At 26.2% G+C, this 24,646-nt stretch overlaps 3 protein-coding genes across 3 annotated transcripts; all 3 read right to left on the bottom strand.

Annotated features, from left to right (window-relative positions):
• Window positions 1–595: 595 nt before the first annotated feature.
• LOC132930504 (uncharacterized) lies at window positions 596–14,989 on the bottom strand. Its single transcript, XM_060996421.1, has 10 exons — window positions 14,544–14,989; window positions 4,679–4,832; window positions 4,461–4,586; window positions 4,250–4,393; window positions 3,685–3,802; window positions 2,727–3,615; window positions 2,461–2,650; window positions 2,249–2,386; window positions 1,896–2,189; window positions 596–1,831 (listed from the first exon to the last, which is right to left on the bottom strand). The coding sequence occupies exons 1-10, from the start codon at window positions 14,642–14,644 to the stop codon at window positions 1,592–1,594; spliced, it is 2,394 nt and encodes a 797-aa protein (XP_060852404.1). The 5' UTR covers window positions 14,645–14,989; the 3' UTR covers window positions 596–1,591.
• Window positions 13,462–14,537, bottom strand: LOC132930508 (translation initiation factor IF-3, mitochondrial). Its single transcript, XM_060996432.1, has one exon. It carries the CDS (start codon window positions 14,226–14,228, stop codon window positions 13,596–13,598), a length of 633 nt encoding a protein of 210 aa, XP_060852415.1. The 5' UTR covers window positions 14,229–14,537; the 3' UTR covers window positions 13,462–13,595.
• A 5,879-nt stretch (window positions 14,990–20,868) lies between the features above and the next one.
• Window positions 20,869–23,822, bottom strand: LOC132928986 (intraflagellar transport protein 57 homolog). Its single transcript, XM_060993980.1, has 8 exons — window positions 23,638–23,822; window positions 23,399–23,561; window positions 23,221–23,339; window positions 23,006–23,162; window positions 22,828–22,948; window positions 21,455–21,651; window positions 21,231–21,375; window positions 20,869–21,142 (listed from the first exon to the last, which is right to left on the bottom strand). The coding sequence occupies exons 1-8, from the start codon at window positions 23,799–23,801 to the stop codon at window positions 20,973–20,975; spliced, it is 1,236 nt and encodes a 411-aa protein (XP_060849963.1). The 5' UTR covers window positions 23,802–23,822; the 3' UTR covers window positions 20,869–20,972.
• Window positions 23,823–24,646: the final 824 nt, after the last annotated feature.

The following is a 24,646-nucleotide window of genomic DNA, read 5'->3' as shown; positions in this document are numbered from 1 at the left end:
ATAAATTTATGGTTTACTAAACCTTCTAACGGAGAGGCTATAAAGAATCTTTGGTAAACACCTAAGCTCTTCAATATCCGACTATACTGACCACCACAAACTAAGATAATATATCTTAGTCCATGTTGACCACCATTATTATTACTCATAGATGATTCAGATAATTGTACAAAAAATAATAAAAAACATTAGGTGATTTAAATTATTATTACTAAGTAGAGAAAAATAAAACTGCATTCATCATACATTTCTAACTGAGATTACTGTAAGGATTGCTTTAAAAAAATGTAGTATGAATTAGATGATCTAAAATTGCAATTTTTTTAATTGGTATCTATTTACAATTATTGGTATGTTCTTTAAATAATATGTATGTTTTATTTAACGACTGATCACTATGTGAAAACACATTAAATTAATAACAAATATAAGATTTCTGATACACTTTGCATATTATTTTAGTAAAAAGTGTAACTAATAAACTATTATGGTTTAACTAAACGATCATAAGTATATATTACTATATAACAACAAAATGTATACAATAAATAAATAAAAATAACAGTGCAACATTCAGAATAAAATAAAACGCATAATTGTTTAACTGAAAATATATTATAATAAACAATACACTAAATGTTGTTTATCTTAAATAACTAAATAATTATGTATAAAATAAAACATTTATGAAACGCCATTAAAAGTAAAAACATGGTTTAACAATTAAAATAATATTGCCGGGTTGCATAAAAACATATTGATCAACACTAAATCAAATTTAAGGGACCATTAGCGCACTACTTATTCATTAAATATTTAGTGATTATTTGTACAACCTGGCATAAGTATAACAAAAAGATTTTACACAAAAATTACCCAATTACAAATATAATTTTAGATTATGGCACAATTGTTTTGATGGTAAAAAGTTGTAACATTTTTTTAAATTTTAGTTTTTCACTTAAATGAAGTTTTAATAAATTACTTTGTGTTTAATTTTGATATTTCGCCTTTACTATATTAGTTTTTTGCTTTTCATGAAGTACCATAAATTGTTCCACTTTTTCAATCTTTCAATTGACTAGGATTACAAAATAACTTAAAATATTTATAAGTACAATATTGATAATACAAATGATACATTTTATTGTTTTATCATTAACTACTGTATGCATTTTTATTTGAGTTATATAGATAATTATATTGTAGGTATGTTGATTAAATTATAAGAAACTGAATAGCTAAAATATTTAAGGAATGTAGAAGACCTGTTAGTATTATTTTGTTTTGATTCGTTCTTTTTTTTGTATCATTTATTTAATTATATTTTTTAATTCAACATTATTACTTATTTCATTAATTTCTAATTGACTTATAAAATAATTTATTTGTTCATGATTGTGGCATTATGTTCTATAAACATGAATATAATTTATTTATACATGTATAAAAATAAAACATTTACTTCTTCAATTACATAAATTGGTTGATTCAACCACAATATAAAATACTTTTTTTTCTAGCACACTGTGAATAATGAGTAAAGACTAACTTTGGGTTTCAGGACACTAATATTTGTTAGTAATGATTATTAGTGTGGAGACTTTTCTTCTGGCATACTGAGCTCCATTTGCATTGATCCTAATGACATTTGTAGATTATTGCTTAAATTACCAACACTATCGGCTCGAGGTAATCGTTTGCCAAAATGTCTTTCGACCCACTTCAACATAGTCAACACAGAATCTGTGCTAGGCAAACGGCGTTCAGCAGAAGTTTTTACAATTTGAGACTGGGCTACTCTAAAAGTTGCTGCCATACCTTTCAATGCCTTTCAAATAATATAAATAAAATTAAACCAATATATTATTTATTTTAAGATGAATATAAATTACCTGCATTGCATCTTCATCAGTTACATCATCTCCTGCATAAATAATGCGTATGCGTTCACTCCAATCCAAACCAAAAGCTGTACGTAAAATATACAAAGATGCACGTCCTTTATTCCATTGTACTGGAGGTTTGGCTTCAATTGCACAGTGAGCTTGACCTGCTTTAAATCCAGCTTCTTCGATGAGACGCTGTGCTGTAGCAGCTAGTTCAAGTCGAGAATTTACAGGCACTTCACGGTAGTGATATGTCAATAAAGTACCTTTATTTTCTACCCATGCGCCATCTTTGCAAACCTAAAAATAAAAACAAATAAGTCTGAATATAACTTAATTAATGATCACTTGATAGTTACTTGTTCTTGAAGCACTTTTAACAGATCACCAACTTTATCTTCATATTCTTTAGGCATTGGATGCACAAACCTACTTCCATCTGGATGAAGAATTTCCAGTCCATGATTACCAGCATAGGTCAAACCTTCAATTCCAACCTAATGTTAATAAAAACAATTTTAACCATTTATTTTGGAGTACATATCAGACAATTTAACAGTTAATAACAAACCATGTCTTTAACATTATGAACATTTCTGCCAGAAATAATCGATATGTATACATCAGACATATTAGCCAACCTTTCTAAAACACTTTTAGTTTCTAAAGGTAATATAGCAAGGTCTGGATGCGGAGCTAATGGAGCCAATGTACCATCATAGTCTAATAATAATGCAAGTTTGTTTGTGTTACCAATATACCTAGAGTAAAAATTATTAAATAAAGTAAGTAATAAATAAAATATATAATGTATAATAATAAAAAATCACTGTTTACTTAGACAAATAATCATCAAAGTCCTGTAAAGTGACTGGTTGCATAGTAGTTGGTAAAACATCATCTCCATCTTCAAATATTAGAGTTCCCATTGCTTTAAGGAAAGATCGCATCCAATAATCAACATCATGGATTTTTTCTCTACGTCTCAAACATCTCATTCTTAACATTCTTTCATCTTCAGGCATGGTCAACGCTCTATGTAAAGTATCGGCTGCTTCAACTAATTCATATGGATTACAAATTAAAGCTTCGTGCATCATTTCACCAGCACCAGCAAATGGTGATACAATAAGAACACCAGGTGGTTCCTTAATTTGACAAGCAACAAACTCTTTGGCAACTAAATTCATGCCATCTCGAAGTGGTGTAACCATAGCTACAGCTGAGTCACGATAGAAAGCTGCCAAATCATTTTGACTGACACATCCATAAATATATCTAATTGGTGACCAATTAGGTGTGGTGAAACGTCCATTTATTCGTCCAACAAGCTGGTCCATTTCCTCTTTAAGGTCCTGGTATTCCTTAACATCTGTCCGTGATGGTACAGCAATTTGCATAAGGGCTACCTTACCCTTATGTTGTGGATATCGCTCCAATAATAATTCAAAAGCCTTTAGTCTATGAACTAATCCTTTAGTGTAATCCAATCGATCTACACCAAGTACCAATTGTAATGATGTACTTATAACTGTGGGTGCTTGCTCTGCCATTTCTACAAATCGATCAAATGGAATACCAATTGGCAATGGACGAATACGTACTGTGCGACCACCATGTTCAACAAGTAAATTTTTTCTATCTACACGGCAACCTAATCTTCTCTGACAGCAATCCACAAAATTTAAACAATAGTCTTCAATATGAAAACCAACCATATCACAACCTTGAAATTAAAGAAAACTTTAGTACAAATTATAACAAATCAATTAATTATTATTAGATAAGTACATACCTAACATTCCTTGAAGAATTTCATCAGCCCATGGAAACAACCTGAAAATATCCCACGGAGGGAATGGTATATGAAGGAAAAATCCTAATTTAAATTTTAAATTTTTTTCATCTGCTGCCTAAAATAAATAATAATTTATGTAATTATAATATCCAGTATAGCGTTTAAATGCTTAAAAATATTTTATACTATAAATAAATTATCAAGAGTATGCACATTTTTATTGTGACATTTAGATTATGAATGGTAAATAATTTTTTTCTTAAACTTATTAATATAATATTTATATTAATAATAAATGTATATTTTCTATTATAAAAATAATTTTTCTAAGTATAAATGTATTTATGTTTTGAACAAAATTTTCAATTTTTTACCAGACTAAACCAGTTGGACATTTATATGAAAATTATATTCTAAATATTAACTCATTTATATTTAGATAAATTAATTTTACTTCAGAAATAAAGAAGTAAAAATTAAATTGGTTGTACTGATATTTAAAAATACATTTTTTTGACTTAAAGCTATTTATATATGTTTATTGATAAAAGTAACATTTTACATTTCTAATGCTATTGGCTGCTAACATAAGATGATAATCATGCAACCAAACAAGAGGTGTTCCAGAATCTGTATCTTCTCTTGATAAATTTTCTAAGGCACCTACTGTTTTTGATGCAAATTCTTTATTGACTGCACAATATGACTAATTAAGAACAAAAAATATTGAATTAGTTTCATTATAATATTTTATTTTTAGCATCTATTATTACTTTCCAAGAATCGGCAGAAAATTGTGCTCTATCAGGCATCGAATGAAATAGAGGCCAAAATGTTCCATTACAACAACCATTGTAATAGCTGTCAAATGTTTGAGGATCAAAATCAACAGGAATAACCTATGAGGTGCATTGTATATTAAAAAATAAATATAGTTTAAAGTTTAAATGAATAATATTTTGTTAATTTCTTATTAAAATAAACAACTGACTTTATCAGAACGTAATCCAGCAGTAGGTGTTGTATCATTTGGATCTGATTCTGGTATTTTTTCACCTTCTTCTAAGTGAACACCAGCCCATCCTATCCATAATCCATTTCCTTGGACTACTACAGGAGCTACAGCAGTAACTAAACCGCCAGCACTGAAATAAGTACATTTAAACATTATATACAATTGTAAAATATATTATTTAAATGACATTTTTTAATAAATTCAAAATAAAAATGTTAACGTGCATTGGTTTATAATTTATAAGACCTATTTTTAAATGATTACAATCACAGAATACAGTTGATGCTTATTAATATGATTTATTTGTCTTTCAATGGAACATTATGTTATATTGTAAATATATTAATAATCAAACGTGCAATAGCAGTATATTTGTTTCAATTTCATTTGAATGTTAAATTAAAATGTATAGTAATGACAATAATAAAGTATAACATAACTGAGTAAAGGAGTTTTAACATAGAAATAACAAATTTTGTTTCAGTCATAACATTATTATGATAATACCTTTGAATATTTATAAAAAATAATGTATTTTGTCCATAATTTCTTTAAAACGTAAAGCTCATATTTTGCACTTTATTAATTATAATTTATGTTAAGGTAATAAGATGTCACTATATAATCATAAAATTTGTCATTTAATCTATCAACAATATAAAAATATGGCATAAATTAATGTATTTCAATAAAATTTATATTACAGTCAATATTTATTATGCATGATTTAGATGTGTTTACCATACAGATAAGTTGTAATATTATTTTTTCTATAAACTTATTAATTAGGTACTGAATAAAATATAGAAAATTTAGCATGATTGACATTCCTTAGTTTATTTTAAATTATTATACAAATACAAAATACAATAGCCATTTTCTTTTGAATTATTTGTTATAATACAATTAACTATACAATAATAGTGCCACTATATTTAAATATATATATTAATAATTGGTTCAATAAATAACATACCTACATGGCTACATATTATTTAACAGTATTAAAATCATGTATACTAATTTAATTTGTGCAACAAAAACAAAATTTGATTTACATATACTCTAAAAATAAAAACAACTAATTTTTTTAGTAATACCTAATTCAGTCAATAGAACTGAAATTAAATTGTAATTTTTGTTTAAACATAATATAATATTACACACAGTTTCATACACAATGTTACATTTTACTGTAACACTAAAAATAAAATCACGATCACCCATACAAACATTTAAAAAAATCTTTTGGTCTTTGAAGCATCAAAAAGATTCATTAAATTCCACTTTTTAGTTTTTGTATCTACCTTAATCATAAACCAATTATTTTCAAAAAATTGCATTTGTAACTGTCTTTTAAGTTTTTATTTGCATATTGCATACATTAATAATTTAAAATTCAAACATATATAAATAAAAAATAATTTCCCTGATATAAACATATTCTTATAACAGTATACCTATTGTGAGCACTAGATAATATGATAAGCGCATTTTAACATTTTTTTGGGGGGATGCACAATTTTTGAGAACCTTGCAGACTCAGATGGCCTCTGACTACTACTAACTCCATCCCAATTTAAATTCTTTATAACTTAATGCTTTTAAATCTATATTTCAATATAAGCAATATTAGTAAAACAAATACAAGTATAAGCATACTACTACACAACTAGGAGAGTTGCCGTTGCTCAAATAGACAGTATACTATAGACTATAGTGAATAGTAATTATTAGTAGTAGACTATACTGTCTATAGTCCATAATATATCTATTAGAGCCTAGAATATTTACTTACTATCAAGTAAGTTTTAATTTTTACATCCTGTCATTCTGTGATACTATTGCTGACTATTAAAATTATTTGTTAATCTAATTAAAAAAAAAATTATTATTTTATTAAGCATAATAATTTATTTATCTCTGAATAATAATAATTAATGATGATTACACATTACTCAACTAATGGTATTTATATTATAACATAATAACTTACTAATAATTTAAAACAGAATAATTAAAATAATAGTTTTAAAACCATAGTAATTTATACATAAAAAATCAACAGCATCTCTTTAAATATATTTAATATAGTCAAGCCGCCGAAAACCTAAAATTTAGGTCATTATGACATAGAAAACACAGTTTTTGCTAAATTCCAATACAAAAATAATACTTTTCTACTACTAAAATAAAAACTATTTAAATTACAAGATGAATAGTAAATAATAATTATTTATTAGAACAGTGTTATTTTTTTAAATTTCAAACTTACAACTTCAAAACTTAAAATTTTAATTATAAATCCTTAAAAGTATGTTTCTGAAAATATTTGAGTAAATTTAACATAGGTACATTTTATTATAGAATTATCGATTTATAATTTATTTTAATAAATAACTAAATATAAGAAAGGAGGTACACACTGTAGTTAATATAATTAACTATTATTAAAAATACAGAACATAGGTAAGTATGTGGTTTTACAAGTTTTTAAAACAAGATTGATTCATGTTAAAAGAATCGCTATATAAATATTTTCGCAAATAAAGTATTTTCTTTACAAACCGTGGTAAATAATAAGTGTCTATCATTTAGCCGAGGCATGCCAAGTGCCATGGATAATTAATAAGGTCAGGTGTATACCTCATGTGAATAATTGAATGGAAAATATTAATCTATTCACATGTATTATATGCGTGTGAATATTTCATTGGAAATTAAACTATCGATAAACACACATATTTTTAGTTTTTACTGTCTAAAACTTGTATAATATTATATTTTTCTTCTTTACAAAAATCATAATATTTCTCAACGTCATTAAAAATGTATGTAATATAACACAGGAATACAAATAATGCCTTTTTATTATTATTATTATTTAAACTTCTCGGAAAAATAAAAAAGTATACCTACTTAGGCCTAAGTAACCTAGCAACTACGAAGAATATTAGTAAGTTGTATTACTACATAATTAATTCGGCATAAAAATAAATTATTAGGTTCTTAAAAATTACAACCCACCGTACAGCGATATTTTATTTAAGAATCATACCGAAATATTCCACCAAATACAAACATACTTCCAAAGAACCGAGAATTTTTTTTTCAATTTTAATTGAAACTCATAATAGATGTATGACAAGTCATTGCTGACTTACCGTGTCTAAAATATTAAAAAAAACCAAATAAACCATAAGCGTACAACCTAAATTGATTAAATTTACAGATAAATAATACAATCGAGAATTTCGCACTTTCTAATTTCTATAATTTCTAAATTCCTAAAAACATTATACACATAAATTTTTTAAGATATAACGAATGAACAACCCCTTCACCCAGCATCATAAAGAATAATTATTATATTTATATTTATTAGTCTACATCCTGTAGAATCTACCATGTAGATCTATGATAATTTTTAAAAATGTACCATAACAAAACTATTTCCCGCCGTCCTTTGGGGGCATCTATAAATAACATTAAACAATATTAGACATTGATTTTAGTTTAGTATACGGACAAAATACCATTATAATATACAACTAATATCTAATAACTACATAGTGGCTAATACATAACTACTATAATATAATTTAAAACCATGGGTTATTGTTAATTACCAATTGCATTTTAATTTTTAACGGACCGTAATGACGACACCCAAATTAGTTTTTGTTATTTTAAAGTATAGCACAAAATTTAAGACATTTAAGCACTGCTGCTTGCAGGATAGTTCATGTATATCTACCGTTTATGTAATATAATGTCAACATGTATTATATATATTGTATGTCATCGAACCTTTCGAATTGGGTAATTCAATAATACAATATAAATAAATATATAAATTATAGTAGTTGAACATAAGGATTAAAGAAGCGGTTTATCGTCTACAGACCTTACAACGGATTAGGTAACTACTGCAGTCGATATCCTCCAAACAACAAATATACAACATAATACGCTTGTCGCTAATATTGCCACATGTATATAAATGGTAAAGAAACAGCAGTAGGTATAATACATTAATACTTATCAAAGTAAAGTGATAATCAAATCGAGCAGCTATAGTATTGATTAATTCAAGAACACTCCAACCAAATCCCAAACGGGCAATACAATAACTAATTCAAAATATTGTCGAAAATAAATATAAATCTGCAAGAATCTTTTTCAAAGCTCATTATTTAAAAAAAATTAAATTAAAACAGCCATCTACCTACATCTCACTTTCATTTTTGAAAAAACACTTGATATATAACCATTTAGCAACTTCTCTGAGGCTTTGGATGTAAAGCTCATCAAAATAAAGTTACAAAGTAGGTAGGTACTACAAATACCAATATTATTGCAATCTACTTATACTCTATTAAAATGGGTCACATCGCACAAGTATTTTAATACATCCTGCAAATTGCAATATCCCAACTTGATAAATACCAATTACAGTCAAATCTGACTCGCTCAGATAAGTTGATATAGAATTGTTTTTCAAAATCCAGAGATTTATAATAATATAAATATATAAATATATGATTGTATTATTGTAAAATTGTATTCGTTTTTAAGTACCTACTTGCAACTGTATCTTCTCTGCTCCCTCTTTAACTAAGTCCTAGCTAAATAGACTAGAATATAAAATAGTGAATGAAAAACATTCTCTAGTTTTATTTTTATTTTTGTGGCGGGTTTTGGAAAGATACGTTAATATCCAATCTAAAACCTATAATATGATAAAAAAAAATTTTAAAAACTAAAAAAAATACTAGAATAAATCATATTGATGAATTGATATAGGTACTTTATACACCAGAAATTATTAAAGTAATTCAGCAATATAACTAAAAGTAGACGACAGATAGATTAGATAGATACAAAGAATATTAGTATATTAATATATTTCTATATTAGTTTAAACTTAAGAATAAAGAGGTGTGATTAGTAATTATAGTTTTTTCCTCATCTTATACATGATGTAGGTATATATATATATATATATATATATATATATATATATATATATATATTTTAAATTAATTATAATAATATGCAATATAAGAGCTTAGAATATATGTACAATAATGAATAAGTTTACCAACTTATTAATTTCAACAAATAATAGTGATTACTGAAAATAATAAAAATTGTAAATATGAAATATTCTGATGTTAAATAACATAAAATAAAACCATTACCATAAAAATTATTTTATCATAGTTATTAGTTTTGATAAAAAATTATTTATTTAAACATAAGATACATACTGTTTATCTTTGAATAACAGTTAACAATGATATAAATTACCCAACTAGTGAAACACTTAAAACAGCTATATAACGTACCTACCAATAACATATAGGTCATTTATTTTAATGTTTATCTTATCTCTAAATGTTAAAATAGTTAATTTTGATATATTATTAATATTATTATATATATATAAACCAAAAAATTTGAACCCCACGCGGCCACGCCTCAGAGACTCAGCCCTTACACGTTTATCAAATTATAATTGCTATTCACCATCATTAGCATCATTCATCAGTCATTACGTCATAAAAATGAACAATTAAATTGAATTCTTTCAATGAGATTGAGACTTGAGAGTACATGAAACACACATTCACATTGAAAGATATTGATTTACGTAAATTCTAATTAGCCTTTATGTCTGTATAACATAACATGTATGTAATACTGAGAATTGATAAAATCATAGTAGAAAGTAGAATAATATAAGAATTATAAGTTTGGATCTTCGTGAATAATATTATAAACATCTCGGATGAGGTAAAGAATTTATCATAGTATAAATATATAAAGTTGAATAAAATTATTTTTTTAGTTCAGTATTGCATATGCAAATTCAAATTATAAATTTTAATTGGCCCGCAAGTAATTTTCAAAATTAATATTTAGTCTATTCAAAATACTAGGGACTGCTGATCTAGAATCTAGAAAATGATTTACTTTTTTTTTAACGGATGAGGAGTGTTCAAAAGAAAAATATTCCAAGGTTTTTCTTGATTGAAAAAATAAAAATAAATATTACGTGAAAACGAGAAGATTTACGAAATACCAGTTTTATCAATATTTTTTCTTTAATAATTTAAAAAAAAATAATTGAGAATAACCAGATTTAAAATTTTCACCAAATTGATATCAGCATTTTTGAGACATTATACATTATTTTAAAGTTTTGTAAAATAGCGTGGTAAGTTGTGTCTATACTCTATATTCTATATAATAATTAATAACTAATAGTAATGTATTTACTATTTAATACTTATACCGTTTTAGCAATAGTAAAAACTAATAATACTAATAACTATAAAGTAATTAAAAGATATTATATTATGAGCAATGTAAATAATTTTAACTATAATTAACATAGTATACATTTTAATCTCATTTCTAACGTAGTAATGCCTAATAAATACAATAGCATTCAAGTTATTATATAAACATCATTCAGATAAAATAGTAAATTTTTAATAAAATAAAAAACAATGGCCAATAATGAGTATCTTGCATTCAGTCAAGGCATGCAAAGTGCCATGGATAAATAATTAATAAGGCGGCATAAATATTTAAATGGGAGTCAAACTATTGATAAATATTAATTTATAGTATTACAGTCTAAAAATTATAGTTTTTTCAAAAATAATGAAATTGATAACATACATATAAACATCATGCATGATATGTTATATATTACATTTAATCACACAAGTACTAATTAAATAACATCTTTTGTTTATCCTATGAAAACTCACGAAGCTTTGTACTGTTCAATTTCAATGTCAATAAAAGTCTCAATTTCGTAAAAATTTTGTACCAACCTAATAAAAAATGTACATTCGTTTTATAATTATAATTTATAAAAAAAAATATATAGTTAAATGTATATAAAACATTTAATCAATTGTATCAAAATTCTTCACATAAATTGATTAGCTATGTAAGAAATTCAGAACCAAACTACTATATTGGCATATTGCAACAGTAACAATTAATGTATACTTGGTGATTTTTTTAAGATTCACTATTTCAAAAACTATTAGTTTTTCCTGAAATATTATACATTAAATTTATACTTTCGTAAGATCATTGATGAATAATGTTTAAAAATTGAATTTTGAATTCATGAATTAATTATCCGTTTGAAATTTTTTTAGTTGTAATTTAAAAAAGTAAAATTTAATAACTAGCAAAAATAATTGTTTGTTAAAATATCGGTGATTTCCGAGTTAAAATTGTAATTCTTATGGAATTTTATAAGAACTATGTATTGATACTATATTAATAAACATAAAATCTCTAAAGCCAATAAGCCATTCATGTTGTGTATCATAGGCGTATGCACGGGGGGTTCCGGGTGTGCCTGGGCACCCCCCGACATGTAATTGAGGCGCTAAAATTTAAGTCCTATAGCATATATATGGGTCCGTATTTTAACTAATGTTACTAGAATAAAAATTATGTTTTGGGATAAAAAAAAACAATACAACTTGAAATATTTTAAATTTGCGCGGTAAAACTTATTATGATTATAACAGCTAGATTTTATTGACTACAAAAGTAAAAATAATAAATAAAATATATTGCAATTATCTTGAAAATAGATTTTAGATCCAACTATCTAATGAAATATTATATAACTTGCTACTAGTAATACTACTGATTAATATGTGATATAATGTAAGTAATGTTTATTCGTACATTATATAATTTATTAAAATATGTATATGTCTTGTTAAGAGAGGGCCCGAAAAAATTGTAGGCACCCCCCGAAATTCAGGTCTGCACACGCCTGTTGTGTATTATTTATTTCATCTAGTCTACAAGTATAACTGCATATTAAGTACCTAAATATTGATTTTTAAAAAATATAATGAGTGAAAATTGGTATTTTAAATCTTTAACTTAATTTTGTTAATTTTTATTAACATTAAATTATAGAAAAAAAAAAATAAACATTATATTACTCTTGATTCAAGGACTAAATTTAATGACTTTTCAGAATTTAAATTAATGAACCGGTTTTAACCTTTACACAAACAAAATTAAGTAAGGTATATTGTTAATTATTATTTAACCAATATATGTATATAAATAATAATTCACAACCATATTTTATTTTCATTAATGATAATAACATTTTTTTATTTTTAACAGTTTTTAGTAACTTATTTATTACTTCAATTGTATACCAACTTAATACAATTTAATACTTATTCTATAAATGACTTATTCAAAATAAACTGTAATTATTAACATAATAAATAGCAGCTATTTCTTATTAAATTTAATAATTATTATTATTGTACTCAACTTACATAATGTATATATGTAGGTACTTGTAATAATATTTATAAGTTGATTATTTACTGATGAGGTACCTATAATTAAATATTTCAGTCTAGAATGAATCTTAACTAAAAAAACAAATTTAAGACATATCAATTATTTAATAATATAATTTAAATGTTTAATTAGATCATTAGTTTTCTTCGTCATATTTTTAATTGCATATCCAAAATATAATAAACAATGATAAAATATGTTTAGCAACCTACTCTATTTCCATATAAATAAACTGTACCATAACACATTTTGTTTATTTGGCAAGTCATTCCTGATTTTTTTTATTCTGCATATTTGAAAATCATCCAACATATTGAGCCAAAAAATACTTGCCTTTGTTTAGAAACTATACCATAAACGTTATAAAAATTATAAAAATAATATTATGTAAAATAGTTTTTATTTATATACATTTATAATCTAAATATAACAATTAAAATTAATTTAAAAGTAATCTCAAATTAAAAAAAAAAAATTATTATTTAAAAATAGGCACATATAACTAAAACATTAAGAATCAAGATATTTTTGGAGGTAATAATTGAAACTTGACAGTATCTCCTTTTTGTCGTCTTTGAACAACTCTTGAATAATCTTGAGTCATTTTGATGAGTTCATCAGCAACCTCGTTAGCTGTATCACCAGTGATTGTCATTCTTACTTCATGCATTTTAGATAGCCATTTATGAATATTATTTACTTTTGATTCTAAATCACTTTGGCCAATACGACAATTTATCAGAACTGTTTTTTCCTTTTTGAGTTGATTAGGATTTTTCTCATCCTTATTTTGATGATTTTTAAGATCCTCTTTGAGGAACTGATTGGCTGTCATCATTTGGTATACAGGTCGCTGTGTTTTAGTGTCAATATCAACAATTTTTACCAATTTCAGGCCTCGTCTTTCACACATCTTGGATGCTACATCAATTGTTACTACAGATACATCCTTTTCTAATCCCAACAATGTAATTTTTGGTTGCGGCACCGTTTTGGGTCTAATCTTTTTTAGAGGTTCTTCGTTGTCAATCTCCAATCTATTTTTCTTGAATTCCAAAGTCCGACAAACACAAACGTTAGACGTCGGTTGCCAGTTAATCGGCAGGCGGATCGCATATAGCGCGCTCGCTGTAAATCTCTTAAGCATCATCAAATATTGGAAACAAAATGAAAAAATTTAAAACGGAATAAGAAACGTGATCCAGCGCGTAGTCTTAAAAATAGTTAAAATACACCAATGCGAGACGCGAGTGCGATGAGCTGCACACAGCGGGTAACGATATGATAAATATTGTCAATGTTGATAACACTCGCGCCATAGAGGATTATTTACTCAATGGCATACACACAAGGTTCTTATCATTTTTGTGGTTGCTTAACAAAAACTGAGATAAAACAAACGGTACTATCCGTAGCGGGTAAATATTTTTATGATTTCTAAAATAGTACTTAAACCCAATCATACCTGGCTTTTCTTTCCCATTTTTTCGTCTGTTCGTTTTTTTTGAGAACGAACGGAAGCCTGTTAGACACTATGATGAGCTTGCCAGACGCGTGTGTAGACATGGTGGTGGTGTTTGAGCGGTATTGGACGCAGAAACGAAATACACTATTTAATATTATAGTGACGATTAAAAAAAAAACGACGATTCGCCCTCACGCAACGCTAAGACACTGCACTGAGTGACTGTCGACCGATCTAGTGATCTGTGTTTTTGTTATTATTATTATTTGGGACTTGGGTATTGGATGATCGCCGTTATGGTTATTCCTACTGCTCCCCGTGCAATCGTGCAAACTGACAGTCGTCACTCGTCGACGTCGTCGATCATCGTCGGAGAGAGCCGAAGACGTGCCGTACGACGTCACGAATCACGACCCGAAGACATGGTATAGCCTCGGTGGCGGGGATGGAGCCGGAGGGTAATACCTGTGACCAGACGTGGTGGTACTGTGGTAGAGGTAGAAGTGTAGACGCGCATTCGCTCGGAGCGTGTGTGTGGGCGTCCGTGGTCCGTCGGCCGCGCTCGGTATCGATATATATATCCACCACAATTCGTTTAACACGGGTTGAACGGCGATCAGCTGACGGCGTCGTCGCCACCGCTGACATCGGCGATCAGCCACAGCGCGAGTGCCGAGTGGACAACGCGCATATCCGTGATACATAATACTATATTTATATGTTTATGTATTATCTATCGTGTATTTGTATACATATACGTAACATTGGTATCGTGTCCCAAGGTCATAGCCGCCGGTGTAATTGAATCACTCGGTGGCGGCGTTTTCGCACGGGCCGGGCTCTATAGCTGACGGAAAGAAATCAATATCATATTATGTGTCCCGACACGCGGTTATTTCATTTGGATAATTATTTCTTCCCTCTACTAAAGCTCTGGTTTTTTTCATTTTTTTTTTTCGTTTTACCCGAGTCGCTCGTACATACCTGTAATTAAATGCTAAGTAATCGTACGACATACTTATATGAACAGGTTGTGTACGTGTCGTGCTGTCTACTCGATTGAATGCAAACCAGTATAATATAATATTATAACAGAAGATTTTAATATTCTATATAGGTACATATTGGGTAGTAACTAGTTTACTGGAAATAATAGCTTACCTGAATGCATGACTATTATACCTACACACAGTACACCTATATTGTTTTATTATTATTACAATACGTTGTTTACTTTTAATAGGTACCTGTATATTGTGTATATAGTAATACGACCTACATATCACGTAAAAACGTGCCTATTCGGTAGTTACCTATCCATCCATTCTTGTTGATTATATTGTAGTGTACCTATTATACTAATTAAACTGTCACTGATATTAGAAAAACAATAATTTTTTTAAACGCTTCACTGGAGTGTATATAATATTGATTACCTAGTACGATTTATAATATTAAAAAACGGAATTTCGTTGTGTTCAGAGCCGATGTTACGTAGTGCGAGTCTCGTGCAAACAAGGGCGGATCCAGCATGTATTTACGGTCAGGGCACTTTATAAGAAAAATTATATAATATAGATATAGCCCCCCCACAAAAAAAACAATATGATACAAATTTATGTTTGTTAATATGTATTATTTTTTTCCAACGGGGGTGGCACTTGCACCCAGTGTCCCCCCTGGATTCGCCCTTGCGTGCAAATTATAAATGCTATAAGCCCTTACGGTCTTACCCCGTTTTTTAAAATAATTTTTTGTATAGGTGCTGACCTTTATTTTTTTTACTTTTTACTCTAAATTCTTGTCCAATTTTTCTTGATTTATTTTGGGTAGAACATACTCTACAAATTCTATACAATATTATGATTAATGTTTTATAAAATGGTTCTTCAATTAGTTATGATCATATACGCATACAATATTATACATATATAAACACATCAGAACAATATTTTATATTTATATAAATGTATAAATTTGTTACCTTGTTACCTATTTGATTATTATCTATTACTCATTATTAATATAATAATTTCAAATTTTAAATTAAACAAAGAAAAAATTGTCTTCCTTGACTTCTTGGGACGCGACCAATTCTGTAATATTTTTAAAATCCAATATGTTTGCTACTATTCTTTTTATATGGCTATTGTAACCAAAGCAGTTAGTCTTTTTTGTGTTTCTAAGGTATTAGGTAGTTTTTAATTATTTTGAGTTTGGAAAAACTTCTCTATAGTTTATAGTCTATACTCTACAGACATACGCTGAAGTTACTGATGTGATGTTATTAAATGTTAATAATATTCGTAGAGATATTTCAATATTAAGAAATGTACCTAAATCGTTTTTAAAAAAGTTAGTATTCGTATAGTGTGTGTACTATAGGTATATGTCTATATTAGTAGTTTAATACCTACCGGCTACCGATATTTATCAATTGCATTTCAAAATACTTACTTTTCATATAATTTTGCAAATTTAAGCTGTTTTTTTTAGTTTCATATCTTCATTGGCTATTGTTTGAAGTTTTTGTTTAGTAAGTAATTTTATTTAAATAATATTTAAATAAAATATCTACCACCTTTAAGCATATGCTTCTGGTGGTGGTAGAGAGTTATATATAAGATATAACATATTGTGAATAATTTATTTATAAGTAGAAAAAACTGACAAGAATTGAGTACCTAATACAAAGAACAAATGTTACAAATGTAATACCTATGTATATATATATATAAAATATATATAAATAGAATAAAATAAAAGTAGTAATACATACAATTTGAATACTTATAAAGTTATAACTAATCATAAATTACAACAGTTAAATATAGTTCCTTATTATTTAATCAAGTATTAAAAATAACCAAATCTGAATTTTTTTTTCATTCCTAATTATACGATTTCCTTCTGTAAAAAATATTTCCCTTTTTATATTTAGTGGCATTAAGTTGGAGTTTTTTGGACCTAGTCTATGAATTTTTGACCAAACGCTTTTCTAGAATACTCCATTCTCACATCAAATGCTCTATTTTCTCTTTTAATTATTATTACCTTTTTCATATCCAGATACGGTTTAAAGTTTTTAATTGTATATATATACAATAACTATTTTCTTATAAACAGATTCAAATGGTAACACATCTAATAACTTAAAATATTTTTTAGTTGAACCAATTAACGTATTTTTACTTAAACATATCCTAACAATTTTTCTTTGTAAAAGTTGTAGTGGTCTAGACGCATTTTGGTTCAGCCCCCCCCCCCAAACTAATAAACCATATTGGAAAATTGCCTGAAATAGTGATAAATAAATTACACGAATATAGTTTGTATTGTTAGAAACTAGAAATGGCAGTAGTAATGTAGTTTGTAAAAGCACTAAAAGCTGAACGATAATAAACGCATACGCATCACAATATTATTTACATGAGTTATTGAGTTCCATTTCATGTTTTTATCAAATGTTAAACCTAATAAGTAATAAGTATCTAATACTAGAAACTCTATATATTTTTTGATATATTAGAACATTATAAGAATCAAAATTATCATAAATATTAAATTCTAATTTATCAAAACTTTTATCATCCTTATTTATTGTAAAATTTATAAAGTTTGTTTTTTTGTAATTGATTGTTAGTTTTCTGTGATTTAAGTACTTAGTTTATTACATTTTTTAAATCTTGTAGATATAGCTATTGTACGAACTTCATACCACGTATCATATGAAAACAGTAGACACGTGTGACGTGTCATCCGCGTATGTTACTATTTGACCATCAATTTGTATATCAGTATATATCATATAGAATTAATGTATAAGATAAACAATAATGGACCTAACACACTACCTACCCTGTCCCTGTGGTACTCCACAATTAATTCTCATATCCTCACCCATGATGTCATTAATTTTAACTATTTGTTTTCTGTTTTTCAGATAGCCCTTAAATCAGTTTTTTTAATAATAAGTGTTAATAATAGTATTTTTTAAACCAAAATTCGATAATAAGTGTACTAATGTTATACTTATACAAAAAGCCAAAATCGTCGTTAGAGATTTTAACTTGCGTAAATTTTTGATTAATTGCAGATAAATGCCTCATCTGCAGCTATCGGTGCCATTACATTTAAATAAGACATCTAGAAATTATTTTCGACATTAATACATTATCACTTAAATCATCAGAACTTATAGTAGTAAAATTCAAAATTTTAAAATTGTAAATACGCTTAAATATCCACTAGATTAAATTATTGTAAATGATAAATGATAAATAACGCGCGCGAATATACGATTATTATTTAGGTAACGAAAATATACATAGATGGGTAGTACAAGTATACATTTTAGTTATTTCCTGCCAATATGCATTTTTAATGTTCTTCCATAAGCGCGAGGCCCTGGACATTTGCCCCACTTGTGACTACCCCCCCCCCCCCCCCAACCACTAACACTAGACCTGATTGTTATATATATGCATTATATATATAAAACAAAATTAACATAAATACTAATCTATCTACTATTTTTTTTGATTTCAATCGTCGTAAATACAAATACAAAATGCTTAGGTATACATTATTACTGACGCACTGCAGTTAAAATTCAGGCACTAAAACAGACATATATCTACCTATACCAGGTATAGCCTATACCTATAGTATTTTACTATTTTACATATAATATAGAATCAAATATCGATTTTTTTTTTGTAACCCAAAAATGTTAACTATAGATACTTGAACCTTTTACCATTGATTTTATAATATACTATTATATAATAGGTATATATATTATATTCTAAAATAGTAAAATCAATGCTTTTACCAAATATTCATGTTAATATGTTACCATTTCATACACATAATATAATTATTTAAATATTTTGACTCTATTTGAGCTATTGATAGACATTTGAAATTTGAAATTTCGTTTAGTTTTTTTTCTATATCTTAATTTAGATAAATATTTACTGAAATATAAAATAACTATTTCTCATCAAATAATATTTTATACTTTATTGTCATTCAAAACGAATAATGGTCGATATTAGAAATGTTCACCAAATGTTTGCCCCTATTACTTAATTCCAGTCAGAAAAAATTGTTTAGAAGATGACCCTTTGAGGAAAGCTATGTTTCTTGTTAACAGTCAAGCAATAAGTTATAATAGACCTCTCATATAGGTTTCTATTTTGTTGTATTTTTATAATATAAATATATACATATACATAAACATTATTAAATTATTTACTTTGTTTTTCTCCTTCTTATTATCAACATTAATATCAATGTTAACAATTAAGAGCTTGTTATTTAATATTATATATTTTAATTTAAAAACTATTTTTTTTTTTGTTATCTATTTTATATATATATTTACCTATCTATAAATATATTTACCTGTATTCATTATTACTATATTGTAAAAGACGTATGGCAATATGGCATAAAATAATAATAAATGAATAATTATTTACTATACAATATACATGGCAAAGTTTTCAAAATATTTTGACTTACTTGAACTATTTATAAACAATTAAATTATTCAACTTTTTTTAGTTTCGTTTTTTTTAAATTTAATAAAAAAATTTGCTTAGTCAAAATTCTTGACAACAGTACAAGATTCCACAAAAGTTATTATAATACCTAGGTATATGTATAAAAATATTAAAAATACATAAGTACAATTCTTTTTTTACAAACATTTGAAGTTCAAATTTTGACGAAATTTATCAAAATCACTACATTTTATGAACTATGAGTATTTTGTAGTAAAAAATATATAACATTTTCAAATTTTATAACTAAAGTTTGAAAAATGAATACAATGTCCCTTTTAAGACAAGAAGATCATACTGAAATTAAAATAAAAAAAAAAACAATTTTTTTTAGACATTTGAAGTTAAAATTTGTATGAAATTGCATATTTATATGATAAATAACAATGTTAATTATTTTGTTATAATTCAAAAAAATATTATTTATGGACTCTAAAAGCATTTACATGTAAATATTATGAATTTTATTGTTTTAAAAGAATCTCCTTTCACCACATTATTTTATATAAGTATATAACATATAATAAGATCCTATCAATTTTATATATGCATGAGATGTGAGACTCAGATTTGAGTTAATTCCTTATCCAGTGATAATTTGCAGATCTTTTGTAAGGAGTTAACATAAGTATAAATCTCACAATATTACTATATTATATTATATTTTTATTATATAGAAATGTGTTTTATTGCACTTAATTTATAATAGGTGTATAAAACATCTTGCTTAATTATGAAATAAAAAAATATTAATGTAAACATAATTTACAAAATGTATGTATTATAAAGACATAAAATTTAAATATTTACGAATTAATTTAAAAGTAAAACAAGGAATAAATGTAGGTATGTAATATTATTACAACACAGTTCTAGGAAATATTGGCCTTATCATAGGATCTTGAATAACAGATTTTTCGTGTACTTTAGACATAAAATATCCATGTTGCAATACACCAATACGAACATCCATTTCCATAATATCTGACTTAATAGTTGCTATTGCTTTTTTGATATTGATTAGTGGTGCTATCATTGAATATTATAATTATGTATTAAAATAACATGAATTTATCATAGTCTATGCCCTATGGTAGGTAGTAGTTAGTATACTTACTTCCATCTGTCATACTTGATCCTCTTTCGTCCATTTCTTGTTTTACAATATCTAATTGTTCAGTTATTTTTAATAATGTATCTTGTCGTTCTACAATACCATTACTTAAAAGTTTATAATGTTCATTAACTCGAGCCAGTTCATCCTAAATAGTAAAAGAATAAAATTATACTTTCAGTTATTACAAATTAAGTTTACTAAGATATCTTTTTTTAAATTTATACCTGAGAATTACGGTATTCTATTAAAAGGTTGTCTAAAGAACTATTCAAATATTGTTCTCTACTATAAACTTTCTCCATAGTTTCTCCTAGTGTACTACAAAGATTGGTCAAAAGAGGTTTGACTTTTTCTATGGATGCATTCATCATAAGTTTATGTTCCTTCATTTGTTTCAAACTTGTTCGCCAATCTTTATAATCTAATTTTATTTAAAATATTAAATTTAACAAATACAAATTCAAGAATCAATTCAAACATAATATAAAATTTATCATTGAACAATCTAAATATAAATTATAACTTTCTAAGCTGATTTTAAATGGAATAAATAATTAATTGTTTAGATTTAATAAAAAAAGTAAACAAGTGGTACTGCTTTACTGTACGTTAGGTGTCGAGTAGATCACTACTAATGACAATGAAATATTATTAAACACGAAAAACGGTTCTTAAATTCCAACAAAATAAAGAAATCAATTTAGTCAAAATTTGGTTAAGGGGCCACTACACCTGCATTTGTTTTCTCTATCTATCTCCCACATAATATAGGAATTAAGATACTCCGTATTTCCACGATTACGAATCTCTGGTTCAATTTAAGGAAAAAGCACCTATTATATATTTTATAAAGAAGAGTATTTCCTGTGCATTGACTGGATAGATTTGTAATATTTACATTTTTGAATAAGTTATCATTGGTTAAAAATAATCGAAATTATTTTAAATTAAAACATACTTATATTTATAAAAAATGTAAATATTAAAAATCTATCCGGTCAATGCACAGGAAATACTCTTTATTATAAAATATATAATAAGTGCTTTTGCCCTAAACTAAACTAGGGACTCGTAATCGTGGAAATACAGAGTATTTGTGTTTCTATATTATGTGGGAAATAGATGGAGAAAACAAATGCTGGTATAGCGGTCACTTAAGTATAAACATTTTTATTTTTAATTAATTTGTATTCCCCAATTATGAAAAAAAGTACTTGGATTTTTTTATTTCGATTAGATATAATTTTGTATCCAAAACCACCCTCAAAGTTGAAAATAAAAGCATTTTATCGACAACTTATCACATACACTACATTCATCGTTCAATTAGAATCAAAAAATAAAAATACGAGAACATTGACGATTACTAAACTTATTATTATTTATTATAATTGATGACATGTACTTTTTAAAGTAAAAATTATTTTAAGCATTTAAGCAAATATTAAAAGACTATTTAAAAAAATATAAATTAAGAATTTATAATAATTTAAATACTATGAAAATTAAAATTAAACTAAATATTCTTAAGTTACATTTTTTAACATTTAATGAGATACAACTAAAGTTATTTATTTGTTAGGATCTAATTAAATACCTAGTTTGATTGTTACTCGTAATGAAGGAAGTACTTGTTCTAATTCTAGGTTCCATTCTTCTTTATTAGTAGATGAAATTTTTAAATTTTCATTTGTTTTAAAAGAGGTTGGTCTTTTATTCTGGAATCAATATTTTCGTAGTAATTTATATTAAGTTTCAAAATATTTATTATTTACCCTATTTAAAACAGTTAAATCATTAACATTAGGCATATTTTCTTCATCAGAATCAGAGTCAGTCCAGACCATTTCTTCTTCAACATGTTCCAATAAAAGTTCTGCATTATTTTCAGGTAATTCTTCTATTTCTTCTTTTTCAACTGGAAATATTGGCCTAAAAAATAAAGTTACTATTCAAGTAATTTTTTCATTTTAAAATATTATTTTTTTACTTTTTGTAGGTGAATTCATTTTTTTTTAAAGCTAAATTTGCAAGTCCATTTAAAATGTCAATGACATGCTTTCCAAAACCTTGTTTTAATTGATTGACGGGAAAATCAACAGATAATTCCTAAAAAAAAAAATGTTTATTTTTATGAATATTTTCCAATAGTTCAATAAATGTCATACTAATTGTGCAGACGATTCTAGTATACTGTTAACTGTTGAATTCGGGTCATCATATTCTTGCGGCTGTTTTAAATCTTTACCAAGTTTGCTTAACAGCCATATGGCTAAAGATACAAACATGTAAAACTGTTCTCCAGAACTAGTTTGTAAAGCAAAATAATGTCTAATACATTATTAATTATATTAGTAATTATTTAATTAAAGATGAATATTTATTAATTAAAACTCATTTAATTTACCTATTAATTGGTCTCATTTTCAATGACTTCACCACATAAGTTTCATAATCTAACAGTATTAATCGATCACATAGGGTTTCCATATCAAGAAAATGTTGATATGAAATGGTTTCATTCCGATTAGTTGATCGACTACGACTAGAATCTACTGATTGAATATCCATATTTATTATTTCAGTCCTATACTAAAATTACAAATAAATTTAATTAAAACATTTATTAACTAGTTAAATACATATTAAAATAAATGTACATATTTATATTTTGTAAGAAGTTATTTAATTATAATTGCCAGGAATAAAAAGAAAAAATCTAATTAAATAATCATTAATACTTTATATATATTTATATTCATTTTATAATTAATTAATACCTTGCAATCATATAAAAAATGCAGATTAGAGATTTCTAAAATAGATAGGTTATGATAAAAATTATGTTTTAATGCATAATATATTAATAAAAAACGAAAAGTATTCAAATTTGATAAAAATTTTTTTTCATATTCAAACATCTACGTATTTATAATAATATTGCCTTCTGCACACTACTACAGAAACTCATATTGACTAACAGAATTCAACTTAAGACTTAACCAAATCTTCATATTCTAATAGCAAATTTGTATCCAAACTTTTTAGATAGAATATCTCCATTAAATACTTAAGATCACCATTTCTTAAGGTCTATATCAATAAGATCACTTCATCAAGTACTCTATCAAACTGTCCAAAATTGTATTAGTCTTCACAGCTGAAATCTTCACACTTCTTAGTCATTAAAATCTTTAAGTTACTGCAAAATAACCTTCTGAAGGTGTCTAAAATTTAATTGATGCCAAGATTTATTAATTGAATAAATATTCAATTTATGACTATAACTACTATCTGAAGTTTTATCAATGGAAGGCCTCTTTGACAAGTCATCATCCTATGCATGTCTCCCAATGGCACTTCACTTAAATTTACTGTTAACTAAGGCTCTATAATTATAGCTCTCTACTGTTAAC

Source organism: Rhopalosiphum padi, chromosome 4 (genome assembly GCF_020882245.1).
Source record: "Rhopalosiphum padi isolate XX-2018 chromosome 4, ASM2088224v1, whole genome shotgun sequence".
NCBI classification, from domain to species: Eukaryota; Metazoa; Arthropoda; class Insecta; order Hemiptera; family Aphididae; genus Rhopalosiphum; species Rhopalosiphum padi.
Note: the sequence above shows the minus strand (reverse complement) of the source record. Positions and strands in the feature narration are given on the sequence as shown.